General features: G+C 46.2%; 1 protein-coding gene across 6 annotated transcripts; it reads right to left on the minus strand.

Annotated features, from left to right (window-relative positions):
• Positions 1–157: 157 nt before the first annotated feature.
• On the minus strand, positions 158–19,851 carry LOC149364459 (uncharacterized). Of its 6 annotated transcripts, none has more exons than XM_089574401.1 (12): positions 19,710–19,851; positions 18,325–18,364; positions 15,591–15,672; positions 14,979–15,138; positions 9,180–9,770; positions 8,525–8,570; positions 7,536–7,576; positions 1,978–2,081; positions 1,732–1,861; positions 1,176–1,380; positions 674–982; positions 158–586 (listed from the first exon to the last, which is right to left on the minus strand). In XM_089574401.1, exons 1-12 carry the CDS (start codon positions 19,723–19,725, stop codon positions 550–552), a joined length of 1,761 nt encoding a protein of 586 aa, XP_089430527.1. In that variant the 5' UTR covers positions 19,726–19,851; the 3' UTR covers positions 158–549. The 6 variants fall into 6 exon arrangements, with proteins under 6 accessions (XP_089430527.1, XP_089430526.1, XP_089430531.1 ...); XM_089574400.1 differs by having other exon boundaries at positions 14,979–15,141; XM_089574405.1 differs by having other exon boundaries at positions 9,522–9,770; positions 14,979–15,141; positions 19,710–19,849.
• Positions 19,852–20,087: the final 236 nt, after the last annotated feature.

A 20,087-nucleotide genomic window follows, 5' to 3' on the forward strand; every position in this document is an offset into this window, starting at 1 on the left:
TTTCTTCCAGGTGAGATATTTGAAATCTAAATGCATATTTGAAATCAGCATTCTATGATACACCTGCGTGCTAAGTTTCAACAAGTTATGTCGAAAAATAAAAAACAAGTTTTCAAGACCCTCATCCCCCCTTAAGAGCAAAACAAAAAAGGTACACTTAAGAAACACAAACACTTTATTCAGTCCATCCAAATGTTACACTATACACGTGAAGTGTAATGTTTTGTTTTTGCCTTTACTAACACAATTCATTTGATTCAGGTCCATGCAAATGTTACACTATACACGTGAAGTGTGATGTTTTGTTTTTACCTTTGCTGACAATTCATTTGAAGCAATCAATGCGGGATAATGCACAGGTCGCATAACATGACACGATGGGAGAGGAAAAGCACATCATGTTTGACATGAAGGATGGTTCTACTAAAAGTTTGTGTGTGCACAATTTGTGAAGGTGATGAGCAAGATGGTTGAATTGATACAGGTCAACAAACAGAATGGAGCAACAAATGCAACCAATGCAGAGGAACACACTTCACAGGCCACTTCCTAGTAAGGCCTTGCTCTTCTGTCACCTCTGTCTCCCCTGGAAAAGAGAAAAAACGCAATTGCACAGCTGCACACTCACCCCTAAGCTTCCGAGTCTACACGAGGAGCTGAGAGGTACACCTACCCAGGTCCACCACGCATAGGTCCGCCTCGGCCAGGGCCTCCACGGCCTGGTCCAAAGCCACCTCCACGGCCACCCATAGGTGGACCTCCACCGCCCATGGGACCACCTCCACCTCGTCCACCCATGGGGCCACCGCCTCCGCGACCACCACGATCACCACCACCACGGCCTCCACGGGGCCCGCCCCGCATGCCACCTCGCATTCCAGGTGGCCCATTATCAGGTCCACCAGGTCCACCCGGACCGTCCCGCGGCGCTGAGCAACGGTTGCACTGTACTCGCCACGAGAAGTTGTTGTTTCCACATGCCCTGCGACAATAGAGAGAAGATAATAAAAGAAGGTCATCTCATCCCAATGCACATATCAGGCACAATTTAAAACTCTGAGGGCTAACTAAACTTGGAAGACAGGTGCACTTCTTGTCTCTTCTGATAAAATGGCTCGAGAGGTTTCACAAGAAGCCAAAGTTCCAACAGCATGAAAGGTGCAAACCCTACTCACGGGTTGGGGCACTTCCAGTCTCCATCGCGGCCACCCATGCCTCCGTCAGGGCCTCCTCCACGACCTCCTCCGCCGCCCCTAGGGCCACCTCGACCACCGCGGGGTCCTCCACGACCACCCATGCCTCCACCGAAGCCGCCAGCTCCAAAGGGAGTCTTGCGCTGGGCCAGCTCCACACTGATCTTGCTGCCCATGAACTCTTTGCCTGCACAAGAGTAAAAAAACACAGTAAGCAAACACCAGAAGCTGCGGCCTCCCCAGAGTACCACTGCAACAAGCAAAGCTGGAAGAACAACACAGAATAAAACTGGACAGTGCACGACAACACATCGGCAAGGTTGCTTTTGCAGATGTATTCGGTCACAACAGTGAATGAAATAAAAGTCAGCCTAATTTTTACTGAACAGCCCACGCCAATATTCAACCCTCTCGTTCTCTCCAATTCACGTGTCAGTCAGATCCTTCTAGAGTGCACAATAAAGCACAAAATGACTCAGAATTGAAGTGCTTTGCTGCAAGACACTCAAGGCTGCAGCAAGCAGTTCAGCATGCTCACCATGGAACCATGTGATGGCAGAGCTGGCAGTTGGAGGGTCATCATAGGTGATGGTTGCCTCTCCCTTGCCTTTGCCTGTAATCTTGTCCTTGTAGATCCAGATCTTGTTCTTTCCAGTCTTCTTATCAATCTGCCATAGAACATATTAAGCATGGTGTGCTCATACACAGATAACTTCACTGACAACAATCCAAGCCCACCCCACTGCAAACCAGAGCAAGGAGAAATCGGTGCCAGACTCCTCACCTTGATCAAGCCAATAGCACCGAAGTGGTCAGCCAGCTGCATCTCGCCAACATCCTCCGGCAAGTTGGAGACAAATATGGTGTCTGTCATCTCCTCGGAAGGGCCTACAAAACCAGCGCCACAATGCACCCTAATGAGCAATTGATGGCCTCTGCCGCATCAAGAGCCAACTTTGTTCAAAGCACACGCACACAACGTGGTAAACATTTCATCAAAAGATCCCTACTCTGCACTATTTACTATGCTTAGTGAACTGTGAACAAATCAGCATTGCTAACCTAAACTAGAGGTTGCGACAGTGAATAAACTGCCTTGACTCCTGAAGTTACCAAAACGGTTACCACTGGGTGGGAAAGTTACCTAACGCATCTAGCAGATGGCCGCTTTTAGTTGTTCAGCTTTTTTTAAACAATGTTGCAAGAGGCACGCATCACAGTGCTTTACGCACATGAGCCATGAAAATATTTGAGAACTTGCATCCAAATTCACACATCTATGAATGAAGGTAGGAATAAGCACTGCACTGACAACAATGCAGGCTGTATACAAAAGCTCGATTCTTGTCTCCTGTGCTTTGATTTTTAAGCCACGAACACCACAGCAGCCAAGTACAAGCATGCTTGTTTCCGCATGGGCTTTTAGAGGCACAGAGACCAACAGATACAATAGTATGTGGTGAGCCTCCGCGAAACACACAAAGCATTGCTTATGTCCCTCTCATGAAACACCAAGCAATGTAAAAAAAAAAAGTTTCCGCACCAAACTGATGTGTTTGGAAGTCAATATTGCCATTAAGATCCCCTAAACTATATAAAGTACTGTGTGCATTGTGAATGCTATGAATGTATACCACTGGCAGTCAATGTACCAACGGAGCTATCACTTCAGGTTCCACTCCATATACAGCCACCACTGAAGAGGCTAGAGACATCTTGAGCACCTGTCAGTCATACCACACACAAAAACATGTTTCGTTAGTAAAGTAAGGTAGCAAGGTGGGAACACTGTGGCCTGGTGATGGTCGTCACACTTGCTAGCATTTTCCAAGACAGAGGAGCTTTACACTTTCATTAGTCTTTAGCCCAGATGATGGCATGCTGTCTGGTACAGTGTAGCTAACAAATCTTAAACACTGACAGTCACCACTACCAGCAACCAGTCCAGAGGACAATACAGTAAAACCTCGTTGATGCGTTTAAACAGAAAGTATTCAGGAAAATGCGTGATCCAAACAACCTAATTCTGAAAAATTAACCGCTGATAAGTACAAAGGCATTCTTGGCACAAGGTCTGAACACCTTTTCTAGTGCCCTCAGAATTCAGACCAATTTCTGTTGTCTTAAGAACGGAAAGAACTTTGCAACACATCCAGTCAATAGACAGCAATCACAAAAGCTTCGTCCTCGCCCTTAAGAACTGCAAGAAGCCGCAGTGCACCTCTTCACGTTGTGTGCCTGCTGTTATGTTAGCGCACTGTTTCCTTTTTGCACCTAGACACCGCAGAGAAGCCACCACAGTGGGTGCATTTCAGCTCCTGTCGTGTGCCCAATGTTTGGCTCACTCATTTGCTTCCACATGTGCAGCTGGTTGCGAGACTTGTCGCATGACCAGAATTTGTAAAAATTTTAAACTTAGCACCAGGAAACCTAACTGGAAGAAAAATAACGCAACTCTACAGGACATTATTAAAGCAAGTGATTTTGAGCATATGAACTGGGAACGTATCAACGGGGTTTTACAGTAACAATGCCTAAATTCCTGGATGGTAGTGAGCACGCCACAAGTTTCAGCAATAAAGGCTAGTAGTGAAGTCTCATCATAGAAAACACTCGGGTAAAATCAAAGCCAAGCTGCATTTACAGTAGAACCTTGTTAATCCAGAGTCTTGAATCGTGAGAAACAAGAGATGAGCGGCTTTATTTAACTACCCAAAATGTTGCACAAGCATGTCAGTTTTACACACTCTGTGGCACCAATGCCCACAGCAGTTATCAGAGAGACTTGTGGATATGGTGGTTTTATGACACCTAAGGTCATGTTTCCTTGTGAATGTCTCAAAAGCTTACTAAATGCTGCTACAGTGTGACCGCTGTCATCAGCATTTTGGTTAAGACATGCATACTGCATGCTTGTGCATTTCCTTTACTGTTCAATGATTGGCAAAGAGCACGCTTAGGTCGTCTGCAATCTGCATGGGCATGTGAAGCACAGAAGAGTGCGATGCAGGATGCACCAATCAGTGCACTAAGCTTTAGAGCACATTGACTACTTTGCTTCCCAGTTAGGCACATGTTTTGTCCTGCCTTCAGGCAAAATAATAGAGTGCTGTGGGCATTTTTTCGACGCTAGAAGCGTTCACAAAGAATGTGTGCAAAAGCATTCGCACTGCAGCCCGCCTCAGAACAGGTGAAAGCTGCACAAGCCGAGAGGTGCCACAAGCAAGTGAAGAACAGAAATGTCTGCTCAGGCTACCCTCTCACAGATGTAGCGCTCCTCCGAGAAGGACAGCACTGCTAAGCCGGTGTGGTGTGTGCTCTTATCATGAATATAGGAGGCTGCAATCGGTCAACAAAATTACCTGGTAATGCAGATTTTGGGAAAGCATGAAATGTACAAGTTACTGTATATTCCCACATATAAGCCAACCACCATTCACCCTTTTATTAGAAAAAATTACTGAGCGGGGGTAGCACATACCCAGTGCTGGTGTCCATTCCCAGCAAGTGCATGGTGCTCTATGCATAAGGGAGGCGGGAACTATTTGTGTGCAAATTTGCCCTGCTAATGAAAATTCAAACTGTGCACCATTAAGCCAGCTCATCTGCCCTGATGGTCACTTTCCTGGTCCTAGCGGTATAGCACGAGAGCAAACTCCGACAACCTCAGGAGCACGCTTTGTGCTGGAATCTAAATGGACCGCATACAAGTGTGGAAGGCAGGCACGTGCGCCGTTTAATCGCCTTTGACCTCCACTGGCCTTGATTGCATTGTTACGCACCGAGATGCTAGGAAACTGCACAAGAGAGTTCTGCCTTTGGTAAGCCGTGTCAGTAAAGCGCATGCTTATGTGTAGCTAGATACGGATATTAGATTTCAAATTAACGAGGTTCTACTGTACAAACTATGATGACCAGTATTCTCAGCGCATGGAAACAAATTCGCGCAATGCACACTGACACACCCTGGAGAAGAGCTGCACTTTTGAATAATGCCTGTGAGCTTTAAAGCATGCAAATTGAGCTCTGACATAATTGCTGTATGCACAATGTTATGCTTCAAAGAGATGCCTGCACCATTCAAAATGACAACTCTTCTCCCAAAAGCACAAAATAAAACCTATGCGAACACCCCGAGTGCACAATTGTGCACTAAACGTGAGGAATGCGTGGCTGTACAATAAAGGGGCAGAAACAGTGTTGCAAGACATTTCAAGACTGGTTGCTAAACACTCGACACCAGCAGCGCCTACTACCCATGCAAATTCGCTTCAGGAGCGCCTTGCTCACGAGGCACAGACTCGTATCTGTAGCATGTGTTTGCAAACCTGTTGTGCTCAAACCGGACCTCAAAAACCTACAAATAGATGTGCACAAAATGCCCCAAAAGGCAGCCAGTGAAAATACCCTCAGCACCAGCCCTAGTGGTGGCATTGTAAAACCAGGATTAGAAGCGCTCCATCATCAAACATTTGCGACACTTAGCTTGCATTCTTGAGAACAGCTCAATTGGCTGACCCACATGCGCCACATGGTGCAATTATTGCCGGTGCATTTGCAACTTCGACAGCAACCACTTTACAAAGTGACCTAACACTGTGGTCACACTGTCGCAAATCACCCCATAGTGCCACAATGTCATATGGTGTGCCAATAACAACACTATATACAGGATCTACTCTTTAGGAAGCTGGCCCCAAACAAAGAACCACCACTTCCCAACGCTAATAAACCAGCAGGCGAGAAATCTGCTTGTTCTTAACACTGTTAAGCTTAACTTTCCCACATAACAGCCCTGCTATGTCACACTGCTGTTTTTGGTTGCCTCCTCAGACTAAACCCTAACCCACTCATTGCTCAAAGAGTGGTTTTTGTACATAATTCGCTTTTCAGCCAAATTTCAGCCAAAGCAGATATGTCAGCTGCGACACTGCTTGCAAGCTGAGTTAGCAGTCCAACCCGGAGGCCACAAACCAGCAGCTAATGAGCTTTTTTTGGTATGGTATATGGGGTTCAATGTCTCACAGCAACATGGGCTACGAGGGACGGCGCAGTGGAGTGCTCCAAGTTAATTTCGACCACTTGGAGTCCTTTCATGTGCGCCGACATCGCACAACACACAGGCGATTTGCATTTCACCACCATCAAAACGCTGCCGGGATTGAACCTGCTAATGAGTTCACATCGGTGAACTAGCAAAGGATGCGAAAACACCATGGATGTGCTCCAACAATGAGTACCTTTCCATTTCAGCTTACTGCATGTTTCGCATCACAGGACCACACAATTCAGACGACCAGAGTGTTGGCACTGCAACCACACGTTGTGATGGATGGATAAGAACAGCACCGACTTATGGCTTTGCATATGGTAACCACACATGCCTGTGGCCCCAGCAAAAAGGAGGCAGCCTTGCTGCCTTCAACAGTGAGGGTACAAAGCCAACAAAGCCAAGGTGGATATTTGCTGCATGTCATCTTTGATTTTATGCATGTCCACACACAGCGAACTCAAAGGTAAGAGTTGTCTGTAAAATTACAACGTATGTCCACACACAGCCAACTCAAAGGTAAGAGTTGTCTGTAAAATTACAACATATCAATGTTGCGCACCGCACCAAGTACAGGTGCAACTGACCCATATACAAATGTACCACCACAATTACGCTGCAAGCATTTTTCTTTTATCCCCCGAGTTATGCGGGAAAAAAACTTGATGGTTCATTCCACTTCATGCTGCAAAGATTCCAGGTACACGCAACTGTTGTATTCACCCGTATTCTGGTACGTATGTTGACCCAATTTGTGTTGGAACAGAATCAATGACCTGACTGACTGCGGGAAGTCACCAAAAGCTGCTTTAACAGGACTGAACAGCCTACACAGCCACATGTGCAACCATTCCTGGAAACACACCAAGTAACCCCTTGCTTACTGGCATCACACCACACACACCATGATGCCTTCGTTCCACTCAACAAAAGAATGGAACAGCCACTACAACCACAGACACCCAACAAGTCCGCTTCTAACCACACAAACCAGTCTTGACCATGCCTTGCAACACTAACCACAGATTCGTAATGAAAAACATGAATGTCCTACTGCAGCCCTAAAGCTGTAAAACAAAGGTACCACAACCCACAGATATAAATAAAAAGAACCAAGAGGCCCTAATATTTGAGACGTACGTGAATGAAAAAAAAAAATTAAGATTTTTATGTTTGGGGGAGAGCACTGCTACGAAGCCCTGCAGCATAGGTTGACAATGTATGCTATGTAACGTACATATACATAGATAAATATATAAACTCAAAGCAACACCATGAGGTGATGCTGTTACCTTTGTTGTAACTTCCCCTGCCACCGGGACCACCTTGATTACTAGAGTGTGAAGCAGACATCGATTTGTTAGGCCTCCCTCCTTGCGACACTCGCGGGGCAGGAAATAAGTGCCCCCTGCGGTCTCCTGCTCTCACATTTTGCAATGGGGGCCCCCCGCCTCGGACCATCCCTGCCGAAGCCGGGAGGTCCGTTGAGGGGGGGGCCAGGGAAGAGAACAGTAACACACCCTGCAACGCCCAAGATAAGCCAAACGCCTGCGCAGCAAGCCCCGCCCTCTTGACCAAGGCCACCGTTATGCAAGGGAACAACCAGAGAGGGCACCACGACAACCCACGCTCGAAAATCCCGTTACCAGACGTGTGGTGGCGCTATCCCGTATTTAGGCAACCACGACACACACACAGAAGCAACACTTAGTCCGAGCACCACACGCACCTCTAAGGCCACTTTTATGTCGTGGATTGTGCACAAGCACCCAAAAACTGCGGCTTTTTCTTTTCTTAATGTACGCCCTCTGCCAGCAACACAATTCCGTCTGGCTTCTTGTACACCGCTATGCACATCACAAATGAGTATGGGCCCCATCGTTAAAAAAGCCCACGGATGGAATGTCATGCAGGCAAACCCAACATTTCCACTTAAAACACAATGTTTGCACACCCAAGGGATGCAAAAGCATTTTACGTGATGGGAACAATGGCTATGCAGATGCTATGATCTTAAACCCCATGAACGATTCTTTGTGCAATTTCATGCGTTACTTAGCCCGTGTAAAAAAAAAAAGTCGTCCAGTGCCATGCATGCATCGGATACTTCGCAGGTTACCCCGCCTGCCTCATGTAAGCAGCAAACTGCAATAAGTAGGTACTTTTAACAGCAGTTGTAATGAATGCGCTGCACACCTAACAAATGAAAGAGGTTGTATACAAAATTTAAAAAATAACATGGTGAAAAAAAAAAAAATCAATGAACAGAAGGAAAACATACCTGAACCCTCCTCTTCCTCCACGGTCACCATACATGCCTGGCCCACCTGCAAGCAAGGACAAAAGCAGCACATGAAGGAATGCACAGAGTGACCGCCAAATAAAAATTGGGCAACACAGTCGTAGAGGTGTGCGAATATTGCGTGAATATCTGATGACATGCAGGGGATTCGAAAATTGGCCAACCAAGGCTCAGAACTGCTTCAATCATGCAAATTTCGTTCACAGCAGTCTTCCATATGTTTAAATATCAAGGAAGACAAACTGAGACAGAAAGCACAACACGAGAAGCATAACTGCCAAAACACAAACCTTCTCATGCAAGCAGCTGGACTGACTGTACTTCAATTTAACCTCCACACTGCTATTCCAATGCACCTTTGCTGCTCCAAACACCACATACATTACCTGCCGATAGCAGAATGAGGCACTGTTGTGAACTGTCAGAGACTGGTGGTATTAGTCACAAACAACACACATGACGCCTATGCTGTTCAGAGCAGCCAAGGCACATACAAACAGCCCCACCAAGCAAGCACAGAGAGGCCATGTCAAGGTGCGTCCCAAAGCAACTGACTAGCAAAATCACATCTGTGCAAGATCCAGCAAATGACAAGATGCCAGTGAAGCCAGGCAGTCCCCCTGGGCACACCCACCTTGGCCACCACCGTATCCACCAGGACCTCCGTATCCACCTGGTGGTGGTCCCCCATAGCCACCACCTCCACCAGAGGGCGGCCCAGGTGGGCCTCCGTGGGGCCCAGGAGGGCCACCCCCCGGAGGTCCACCCCGTCCGTAGTCCCCACCCCCATAGCCACCGGGTGGCCCAGACTGCGCACCGGGCTGTGGCTGGGGGGGACCGCCTTGGCTTCCGTAGCCACCACCTGGCTGTGGTGGCCCACCCATCTGCCCAGGGCCCTGGGTCTGACTGTAGGGGGCACCGCCCGCCGCACCATAGCCCGAACCATAAGGGGCCGCACCGGTGCCTCCGTACTGGCCTGGCTGCTGTGGCTGAGCAGGCTGCGGCTGAGGAGGCTGTGGCTGAGGTGCCCCGTAGCTGCCTGCTGCTCCGTATGCCCCCTGGGGTGCCGGCTGCTGTGCACTGTAGCCCCCCGCCGCAGCTGGCTGCGCCTGTGCCCCGTAGCCAGCGCTGGCGCTGGGTGGGTACGCGGCTGCGCTGCTGGCTGCCGCCGGAGGAGGTGCCTGGGCCGCTTGGCCTCCATAGCCCCCGTAAGTTGCACCCTGCCCTGCGCACGGGACATGACCCCTACTCAGCGGCCACCCTTTTTGCCCTCTTCTGCTACACTAGAGGACATCTGTCCAGGCAGTTGCAGCTAAGCGGCCACACACACACTCAAGGGCCGTGCCTAGTCGTACAGCAGTGGTTATCAGAGATATCCTAAGGGTGGATTCACACAACGGACATCGGAGCGGACTGATCGGTCACGATGTCAGATGCAAGGACCATCGCGGCAAGCTCACACGACGGGATAAATGAGAAAATAGTTTGGCGCAGAGCCCTGCATGAGTAGAGAGCTTTATGCGGGTGTGCTGGTCTCCAGAGTAGCTGCAATATGGGTGCTGGACAAAAGTGTGGCGGCTACGTACTGCTGTGCTGGCTGGCTGTTGTCATGCTTGACATGACAGAAGATGCAAGTTGTTCGCTGCAGTGCAAGCGATCGCGATAACACCAGTGACAAATACATAAACATGCTACGTTCAACCCCCAAAAGAGCACCAAACGGACTGCCGCTCCCATGCTCCCGGTAAGTTGCAAAAGCCGAAGATTATACAACGCAACATGTAAGCAAGCTTAAGGGGGGACATGGGTCTTAGATCATTTTTTTTATTTACAGACCAAATGCAATGAAACTGCACAGACTTATTCAGTTTTTTCTGCTGATTTCAAATAAGGAATTTGTTTAGTTCTAGGCCAATTAGTTCCTTAGATATTATATATATCATGCCATTGTCTGCTGAAACAATAGAAAAGAAATGGGCCACCACAAATTTAATTTTAATGTGTGGGTAGATACTACAATGTGTGAAGAATGCAACGCTGGAAGCAGTTTTCAGTTTTTTGTCCGTGTGGACAAATGGGCTTAATAGTTAGTTTCATGTGTGTCATGTTTTCTGGCACTGTATGTCTGGTCAACTCCCTTGAAAACTAACTATTAAGCCCATTTGTCCACAGGGACAAAAAACTGAAAACTGCTTCCAGCGTTGCATTCCTCACACATTGTAGTATCTACCCACACATTAAAATTAAATTTCTGGTGGCCCATTTCTTTTCTATTGTTTCAGCAGACAATGGCATGATATATATTAATATCTCAGGAACTAATTGGTCTAGAACTAAACAAATTGCATATTTGAAATCAGCAGAAAAAAACTGAATAAGTATGTGCAGTTTCATTGCATTTGGTCTGTAAATAAAAAAAAATGCTCTAAGACCCATGCCCCCCTTAAAGGGACACTGAGGAGAGCACTATTAATATATTTTTTATAGCAAAATCCGATAGTTCGGCATGTCATGGCTTTGTTGCCACTTGGCCGGCAGCGAAAAATGCATTTATTTCTAAGAAATTTGGATTCGAAGTTGAAAAGGTTTTTCCCGCCGCTGTGATTCAAACTTGGGATTCGGCTATGACGACAGAGGACTAAGTGACGTAAAACATGACGTGACATGACGTGATGCAGACTCAGTGATTTCTGGCGGCCAGCAGTGCGGCCTAGCAGCAGCCGAAAAGAAAGCTACCGGCGGCCGCACGTTGAAGGCATCTATCGGCTATTGCGGCCGTCGCTACAGTCGCTTCGCTTACGTTTGCACCGGCGTTTTGCGAGCGTTACGATGGATCTCGTTATCGAAGTCGTCAACGAAGTTCTCGCAAATAGACACCTTTAGCATACCGTGTACCTTGATACCGCTAGCGGAATACCGGGAGCCCGCCTAACGCCGGCGAGCAGGCGCTGATTGGTCCCGATGCTTCAGGCGAGCGCGTAGCTGCCCGGCACGTGGCGCCATCTGGCGACGTCAAGAGATTTGCGCATGCATTGGCTGCGCCTCAGTGATTTGTGCTTCTCGTGTCCTAGCGTTGCTAGAACCATTGGTTCTAGCAACACTGTTTTGTTATATGACGTCATGACGCTTGTACTTGCGAGTTTGGCCTGTGGCGGCGATACCTGTATTTTGGTTCTTGCTCTTTTCTACGTTACAAGAGCTTTGTTGTCAGTATGAGTGGCGTTTTTGTAATCAGGAGCTGGTATTCTGTCGATACAAGCCAACTTCAATTTCTGCTCAGTGTCCCTTTAAAACGTAGGGGAAGGTGAGAAATAGCTTAAGGGGGGATGAAGGTCTTGAAAACTTTTTTTATTTGTCAACATATCTTTCTGAAACTTAGCACCTGGGTGTATCATTGAATGCTGATTTCGAATATGCATTTAGATTTCAAATATCTCAGCTGAAGGAAATATATGGCAAAATAAAATATCCTAATTAGGTCATTCCTTACGGGCCTTTTTAGTAATTTATCAGTTAAACATTTTTAAAGAATAAGCAGACATTATCAAAGGCCCAAAGCACATCCTAAAGCTAACAGAATTTCTACAAACTAATTTTGTTGATGATAAATAAACAACAAAGTTGGAAAGAAAAAATGACGTGGCAGTAATTAGCCCACACTTGGCCTAATTGCTCATATATCATGTTTAAAGGAAAAAAGAAAGCTTTAGGATGTGCTTTGGGCCTTTGCAAATGCCTGCTTATTCTTAGAAAATCATTCTTTAACTGATAAATTATTATAAGGGCCCGTAAGAAATTACGTAATTTGAATGTTATTTTGCGATAACTTTTCTTCCGGGTGAGATATTTGAAATCTAAATACATATTTGAAATCAGCATTCTATGATACACCTGCGTGCCAAGTTTGAACAAGTTATGTCGAAAAATAAAAAACAAGTTTTCAAGACCCTCATCCCCCTTAAAGCTATTGACTTGTACAGTGGCAAAACTCATACCGAGTGCCATGTAGCATAAAAATACTGCATGGAAGAGACAAAAATGGCTTGAAATTATGAACTTGTGCAGCAGCAAAACAGACTCTCACAATACTGATGAGTTCCTGGAATCTTTTTATGAGACTGTGCATAAAATGCATACTGCTGCATATACTAAAATGTTCGCAACACCTCGTCAGTACAGTGGAACACTTGTTTGTGTGCACTTCACGGCCAAACAAGTTAGTCCTTTAAAGCTTCTTTCTTTCTTTTTATTTGTTGCTTAGACCTTCCTCCAACATTATCATATTACGCTGTGCATGCTCAGGTAATGAAAGCATGGCTGGAAAAAGTTCTATCTGAAAGACAAAAAAAAAAAAAAAAGGCTGTGGTTTAGCTCTGGTTAACCCTAGAATTGAGCGCGTTGTCTCTTCGTCGCTTCGTTCTCTCATTGTTGCCTCTCTTTCGTGCTCTCTATAACGACTAGAATCCACTGAGGCGAAGCGCATACGCGCACACACACCACTCGAGAGGCGACACCTCCTGCCCCTCTACCCCCGCGGAGCACATCCGGTGGAGCGACCCCGCGACGAGCTCAGCTCGATGACGCAGTGTTGCTTTCGAAAAAAAAAGCGTTGCCAGCGAAGGTTCTCAACCGTGAAAAGGTCTCGTGACCGCAACGCAAATCGTTGCTCATGGACTAAGTCGGAACAGCAGAAATCAGACATAGGGTTATATTACGCCGATCCACGAGAGAGTACCGCGATTTCGTGTTGTGTGAATCCACCTTATGCATGCCAATCATAATGCTTTACAAACTACACACTTCCTGAACCTATGTGCTGCAGCACCTCACCTTAGCCAACACAAAGCTGGTGCTCCTGGCACTTTGGTAACAGACGCAGCAGCAAACGTTTGGAGTGTAGACTAAATAATGTACCTAAAAGGGTAACATGTTAGAGAAAAACACTCAACACTCTGGCATAGTAATGCTTGAATATATAGTAAGAATTTGTGCTTAGGCACGAGCAGTCACCGCATAAAAGCAGATATTTGAAATTAATTGTGAAGATGTCAATATTACCAATGGCAAGAACAACACAGTAAAACCTCGTAAATTGAAAATTCAAGGGAGCGGAAAAAACGTCCGAGTTATGCGACTGTCGAATTACTGAATGGCCCCGCCAAATTTCCATGAAATGTTCGCTTGGAAGTCGAATTTATGAAAACCTGGGTGACGGGCATCTCAACAACTGCTCGACAACGGCAATTTTTCACTGTTCTGTTAAATGCTTCAATTCATGAATGCACTCAGGAGTGTCGGAACCGGAACTGCTCCATACAGGCAAGGGTATCCGTGGCTAATTTCAGCGTGATGCATGTAGCGCATTTTCGCATGTGGCATTGTGCGAGCAGGCTTCGTCGTGCAAATGGCGAACAGAACCTCACAAGCGCAGTTTTGGTCAGCTGTGTAGAAACTCCATGCTAACGGAAGCACGCACTGGTGCCTGAGTGGCAAGGTGCCACTGAGGGAGGGAGGGGGGGGGAGCAGAGAGGAAGGGAGGGAGAGAGAGAAAACCCACACTGCAGTCACCATCCTAAATGGCAAGCTGGTCACTACACGCGGCTGATAGCCATCGTTGTCGCAGGATGGCAGCGAAGCTCCAAAAACGAAACTACACCACTGAATTATCTCTGCTTATCGATGGGAGGGCCTGTCAACTGTCGACATGCCTGCCATTATGCACGTGTCAGAAGGGCGCGGGAAAAAATATGCATGCAGTTCAGGCCTGAGGACAAATATCTGGACGATTGCTTGTCGAGCAGATGATGCCTAGACACAGCGCCACTTGGGAGCAAGTCCGAATTAACCAAATTAACGAGGTTTTACTATACTATTGTTGACTCTAGAGTGTGACATACATTACAACACAACAAACAAGAGCAGAGAAATAAGAGAAGCAGAGTGGACAGGTCCTATTGTGGTATGCACAGGAGGTTTGGGGCAGCACCCACAAACAACACTAGAGTTAGTCACGTAAAACATTTACTGAAAATGTGTGTCCAGAAGAAACCCTTTCCAGTTTGCACATTAGTGAGAGGGGATTGCCGACCACTGTATTCGCACACCTCTAAGCAAAAACAATATTCAACAGTGACTAGCCCGAAGTGAGCACCTCGCAAACAGTGTGCAAAGCTTTTGCCACAAATGCCACGTCGAGATATACCAACTATATGTAGTATTACCCACACAATATGATTTGACTTGTCTGCATCGAGGCTTAGATGGAAAGCTGCTTCGCAAAAGAGAGGCACTATATATGACGTTCAGGTGTTGGACTGATGCCAGGCCAGGCAACACAAGCTGTCCGCTATGCCTTCATGCTACTCACTCACTGGACACAACTGCAGAGAAGATGCGGGCAGAAAAAAAAAAAGTTACAGGTGCAAATTCTCACCCTGACTATAAGAGTTGGGCTGCTGGTAGCTGCTGTATGACTGGCCCTGCTGTCCGTACTGGTCCTGACCATATCCGGTCGCAGCAGGCGTGGAAGTCACATTTGAAGTGGCACCCCACATGGGCTGCTGCTGCGGCTGCTGAGGTTGCTGTGGCTGCTGCTGCTGAAAATGAAAAGAAGAGCAGCTAAGCTACCCCACCCTGTGAACTGAACCAACCCAGAACCAACTGCAGAAGTTCCAAAGCAAAGCGCTTGCTAACAGCTTTCTCATACATTCCTCGCAAAGGCAGCCTCACCATGCAAAACGTATCTCAAAGATTGCATGCGAGGGAAATTTCACAATGTTTACTGCGTCAATGTTTATTTGAGCACTGGCATCCAAGTGTTTATCGAAACAGTGCCGATCACTGCCTGTGTACCAAGCACCTTGCTTTGCGGCAACCGAAGAACACAAGTACATAGACTGGAGATCATCCACAGTACAGCTATACCTGGTAATCATGAGATGTCAAAAGAATGCAAGTGATCACTGATGAACATTAGAGCTTGACGATGCTTTGTTTAATGGCTTGTTTTTGTCAGAGCATTAAAAGCATGCGTGCAATGGCTCACCCCATATCCTGTGGTGGACTGGGTGTAGCTGGCCTGCGAGTAGTTTTGATCCACACTTCCATAACCCCCATAGGAGCCATACCTGAAAGAAATGTTCATGCGGGGAGAATGAGGAAAAAAAAAGCAAGCAAAAAAACTAAGTATATGCGAATTTCCACAAACTGGTATGGTATAACCCTGACCAGGTTAAGACATCTAAAATAGACAAGCCCCTTCCATAAATGGGGCCGTTATAATCTCCTCTGCAAAATATTACAGCCATCTGCCTGAAAGGCAGTGAAAATTCAATGCCTGTTCACATTCTCTCCACAAAGCCAATCCTCCTACACAGTCCCCTGGAACCACCCCTATAACTCTCTTAATAATGCTTTCCAACGAGCTACCAGTCTAAAACGAGCTGATGTATTTAAAAGACGACCAAAAGTTAAGTCAGCAGCCCCCTGCACTTAAATCTAGGAACTGGACTTTTCGGTTTCAACAGAAAAACACCGATAAACAAACGCTGAATTCATTTTCCGAAATTTGGTTTTAACCAAAAAAAGGCCAGTATTTCTGGCATGCATGTCACAACTAACTGGCTATTCCGCGCCAGTAACAATAGGCCACAGCAGAAAACTAAGGAAGTGCTGGAACTAGGAACGTGGCGACACAAAGGTACCTTAAGAACTTAATACATTTGGTAACCGCAAGTAGTGAGGCACTGATCCAAAAACTCAGATGCGTCATTGCAGATAGGAAAGCACGACCACCTAGCTAAGCGCTAGTGGCTAGCATAGAGCCGTCTGCCAAGACTTATCAGACTTGGGCCCATCGCTTCGTTAAGTCGGTTTTTGCACTGCATCCATGTAAGGACACTGCAAACTTTTGGAATTGTAACAAGCAACAGTCAATGCAAAACCATGCATAAGCGGCACGAAGGTAAAGTTTGGGCTTTCGTGACTGTCCACCAGCAGTTCCATCGCTGCCTCAGCATGCAGCCAGAATGTGACAATCTAGTCTGTAGAACTAAACTTCCACTTACATTTCAGCTCAAAGCCCAATCATTTAACTCCTGCATTTTTACTTTTTGCTACAAATTACTTTTTTCAGCTAATGTAAACTATACTTAAAAAAATGTAAAAAATGCTAATGTAAACTATACGTCACTTTTGACAGCACAGGGACATCATATACCTCACTGGTAAAAACCGAAAACTGGTGTACAAAAGTAATAAAAAACAAAAGTGGCGTTCTGAAATAAAAACTGAAAAAAGCCCACCAAATTTTTGCAAAAATAAAAGCCAAAAAGTCCAACCCCTGCTTGAAACAAAACACTTGAACACCCTTCTTAACATAACATTCTGCGGAAATACCCATTTTATCTAGCAACGACAGTATCAAGAAAACATTTCCCGATGCACCTAGGGTGATCTACATGCGCAACACAAACCTGAAAGATAACCTAGTACACGCTAGGCTCAATAAAAAAACCCTGCCGACAATAAGCTCATGCTATAGACCTAGATGTTAGCCACGCAAGCATTTACGAAGTGACACTACTGTTCAAAGCACGGCAAGCGACTTCACCTTTGATAGAAAGATAGCATTAACTGCATGTTGCCTAATGTTGTCTACATGCTTAAGTGCTCCTCCTGTCACACAATATAACGGAGAAACCGGACAATCAACGAGCTTTGGACAAAATGACCACCGTGCTGACACTGGGAGGAATGTCCTAAAAGCAGTGTCTGCAAATATTAATCAACGTGGCCACAACTTCGATGAACTATTTTTATTTTATTCTCCAATCAGGATTCAAAACTGCAAGAAATAGAAACTACCGAAGGGTATTCCTAATCCACAAATTTAAAACCTTACAGCTACCGGGGATAAACATCTGCAAAGGAAACAATCTCTCCGGTACATTTTGGCACTGGCAAATTCTCAAAAAGGACTTGCACGTGGTCAGAGCAAGAATACAAAATACGAACAAAAAATTTACTGCACCTGTCTTTTTAGTACTCCATATTACCTCTATTGTTTCTTTCACACTACCCCCCCCCCCCTTTTTTGCCCTCTTACTTCGTTTATTCTTACCTAATTTTACCTCACGCTCTGCACTATGGTTTATAGTTTAAGAGGGTTTAATGGCCCAAGCCACTCAGGCTATGAGGGATGCCCTAGTGAGGGGCTCCGGAAGTTTTGAACACCAGAGGTTTTTTTAACGTGCACTGACATCGCACAGTACACGAGCCTCTATAATTTTGCCTCCATCGAAATTGGACCGTCACGGCCAGGATCGAACCCGCGTCTTCCGGGTCAGCAGCCGAGTGCCATAGCCACTGAGGCACCGCGGCGGCTCTCACGCTATGCACTAATTGCTATCATTTCTCAAGAACCTTTTTGCACTTTCGGTTAGGCCACAGCTGGGTCAGAACAACGGTTATGAAGTCTTTTTTGCGATGAACAAGTGAAAACAGCTCGGACCCATTCGAAAAACCAGCGGGATGCATGGTATGTCTTAGGCAGGGGCTGCTTTGATTGTTTCAGCCAACTTATTTCCCTGATACCAGTCAGCGCCACAATGCTCTCAAACACAGAACACAGGAGGCCTTCTCTAGCACAGGTGGCCGCCATTTGAAATGTGTTCATCAGGACGGGAAGTTTTATTTGTGTTTTCAGCTGAGCTGCTGCAGCTGCAGGAAACAGACAACTTGGCTGTGCACAAAGGAAGAGAAAGGTGCGCTCCACTTACCCAGCTGCCGCAGGCTGGGAGTTGCTGTAACTCCCATATTCTGGAAAACAAGCATTCAAATCAGATTTTATGGGTAACAACGCCTTCGGTACATATAAGGTTACCTCATTGTATTTTAATGGATTGTGTCATTTGGTGTTACGAATACTGATATTCCTAGGTTTTGCCCATCCTGCCTGGACGATATGGGGTTTGCAGTATTGTGTAAAAAAAAATCTACATGTAAGCGCGGAAATTCAAATGCTTCAGTCCCTACCGCCAACAAGGAGGCAAAAGAAATACATCTTGCAATCTCTTAATAGCTCAGAAGCGAAAGCAGACCCAGCACCATGCAACTATGACGCTCGTCTGACGTGTTATGAAAACACGCCGGCCAAAACGAACACGCCAACGCTTCCTACCAAAACACGAAAAAAAGAAAGGCCCTAGATTGTAAAGCACTTTCCGGGGTTAATATATCACTTAAAAAACAAAAAAAAATCCTTTAAACGCCTCCGCGTGTCCAGTTCTTGCAAGCCTTTCTTTTGGACTGTGCCTAAAGACATGTTCAAATTGCATGAAGCTCATACAACGGTTTCCTCAAAAAGTATATCCTAAGCGGCGTAGCGAGTACGCCGTGCATGATGTTTTTCGAGGGCGCAAACTGTACAAAGAAGCAGAAAAAAAAAGGGGACATGCGCCTTTTCACAACTGCTGGGTACGATACGCACCTGTGGAACAGCGCGTGTCCCGCGTTCTAATGTTTGCGCCCACAAAAACATCAGCCGCCTTCAACTCGCCCAGCTTTCCAGTCTGTTGGATTACTAAATGACTCAGCCACACAGACTCTGCGGCGATGCGAGATGAATTTATTCTCCACGAGGCCAATGGTGGCTCAAATACGCAGAGCCGAGACCGTTCTGTACAGGTAGTAATGCCCACGTCACAACCATCAGCAATGGCTTCGCCGTCATACGCCAAAAATCCGACACACGGAAAGCTATCTACGCCGCCGATGTATTCCTTGGTATTCCAGGAATGTAACAAGGAACGTGACTGCAGTTCGTTGGCACCGAGAAGGCGGGACGATAAGAATATGGCGTCATCTTGGACAGAACTACACAAACAACGAGCACCAAACCCAAGCCAACGAACACACGGCATAAAATCGTCTAACAATGAAAGCAGCAAAAGGGTCAATCACGATTTAAAGAAGAAACTGCGATCGACAGACTTCAGCCACGCATTAGAGCAAAATCGATGCAACTTAACCGAAATGCAAGGAAAGAACCGATCCGCCTTTACCACTAAGCCTAACACCGGTAGGCAAGATCGCAAATGTGTAAGCTTGATCTCTAGCATGAACTTACGCTCTCCAACGGCATTGACTGAAAATGGATACTCACGCGTCGCGTCAGCCATCGTTGCTATTTCTCTTCACCACTGAAAGAATGAAGCCACTCCGCCGTAAACACGATCAAGAATGCGACGAGAAGATGGCGGTGGAGACGACGAGAAACATGGATGAGAAACGAGAAAGAACGGAAAGCAACGTCATTTATTCGGGCATAACACTAACAAAGACAAGTAAACAAGGCACATATTGGCGCTACTGTCGTGTCACAGTTCAAGTTCGGTTGCAATTGTTGTACCCAAGTCTTTTATAACAACGTTAAAAAGTTTCAATTTAAATAATAAACTACTAATATTGTAATGATCAAGTAAAATAAGCTCTAACCGATGCCTAGTCGAGAGACCTACCGCCACTAACCTTTACAGAGGGC

This window comes from Amblyomma mixtum, chromosome 2 (genome assembly GCF_055824585.1).
Source record: "Amblyomma mixtum isolate Tamu chromosome 2, ASM5582458v1, whole genome shotgun sequence".
Classification (NCBI taxonomy): domain Eukaryota; kingdom Metazoa; phylum Arthropoda; class Arachnida; order Ixodida; family Ixodidae; genus Amblyomma; species Amblyomma mixtum.

Excerpts from the sequence above, each read along its gene's own strand:
- LOC149364459 (XM_089574400.1), bottom strand. Across the intron at positions 9,771-14,978 it reads GCCCAACTCTTATAGTCAGG|GGCAGGGTGCAACTTACGGG; the intron begins GTGAGAATTTGC and ends TCCCGTGCGCAG. Across the intron at positions 2,082-7,535 it reads CAGGGGAAGTTACAACAAAG|GCCCTTCCGAGGAGATGACA; the intron begins GTAACAGCATCA and ends CTGGTTTTGTAG.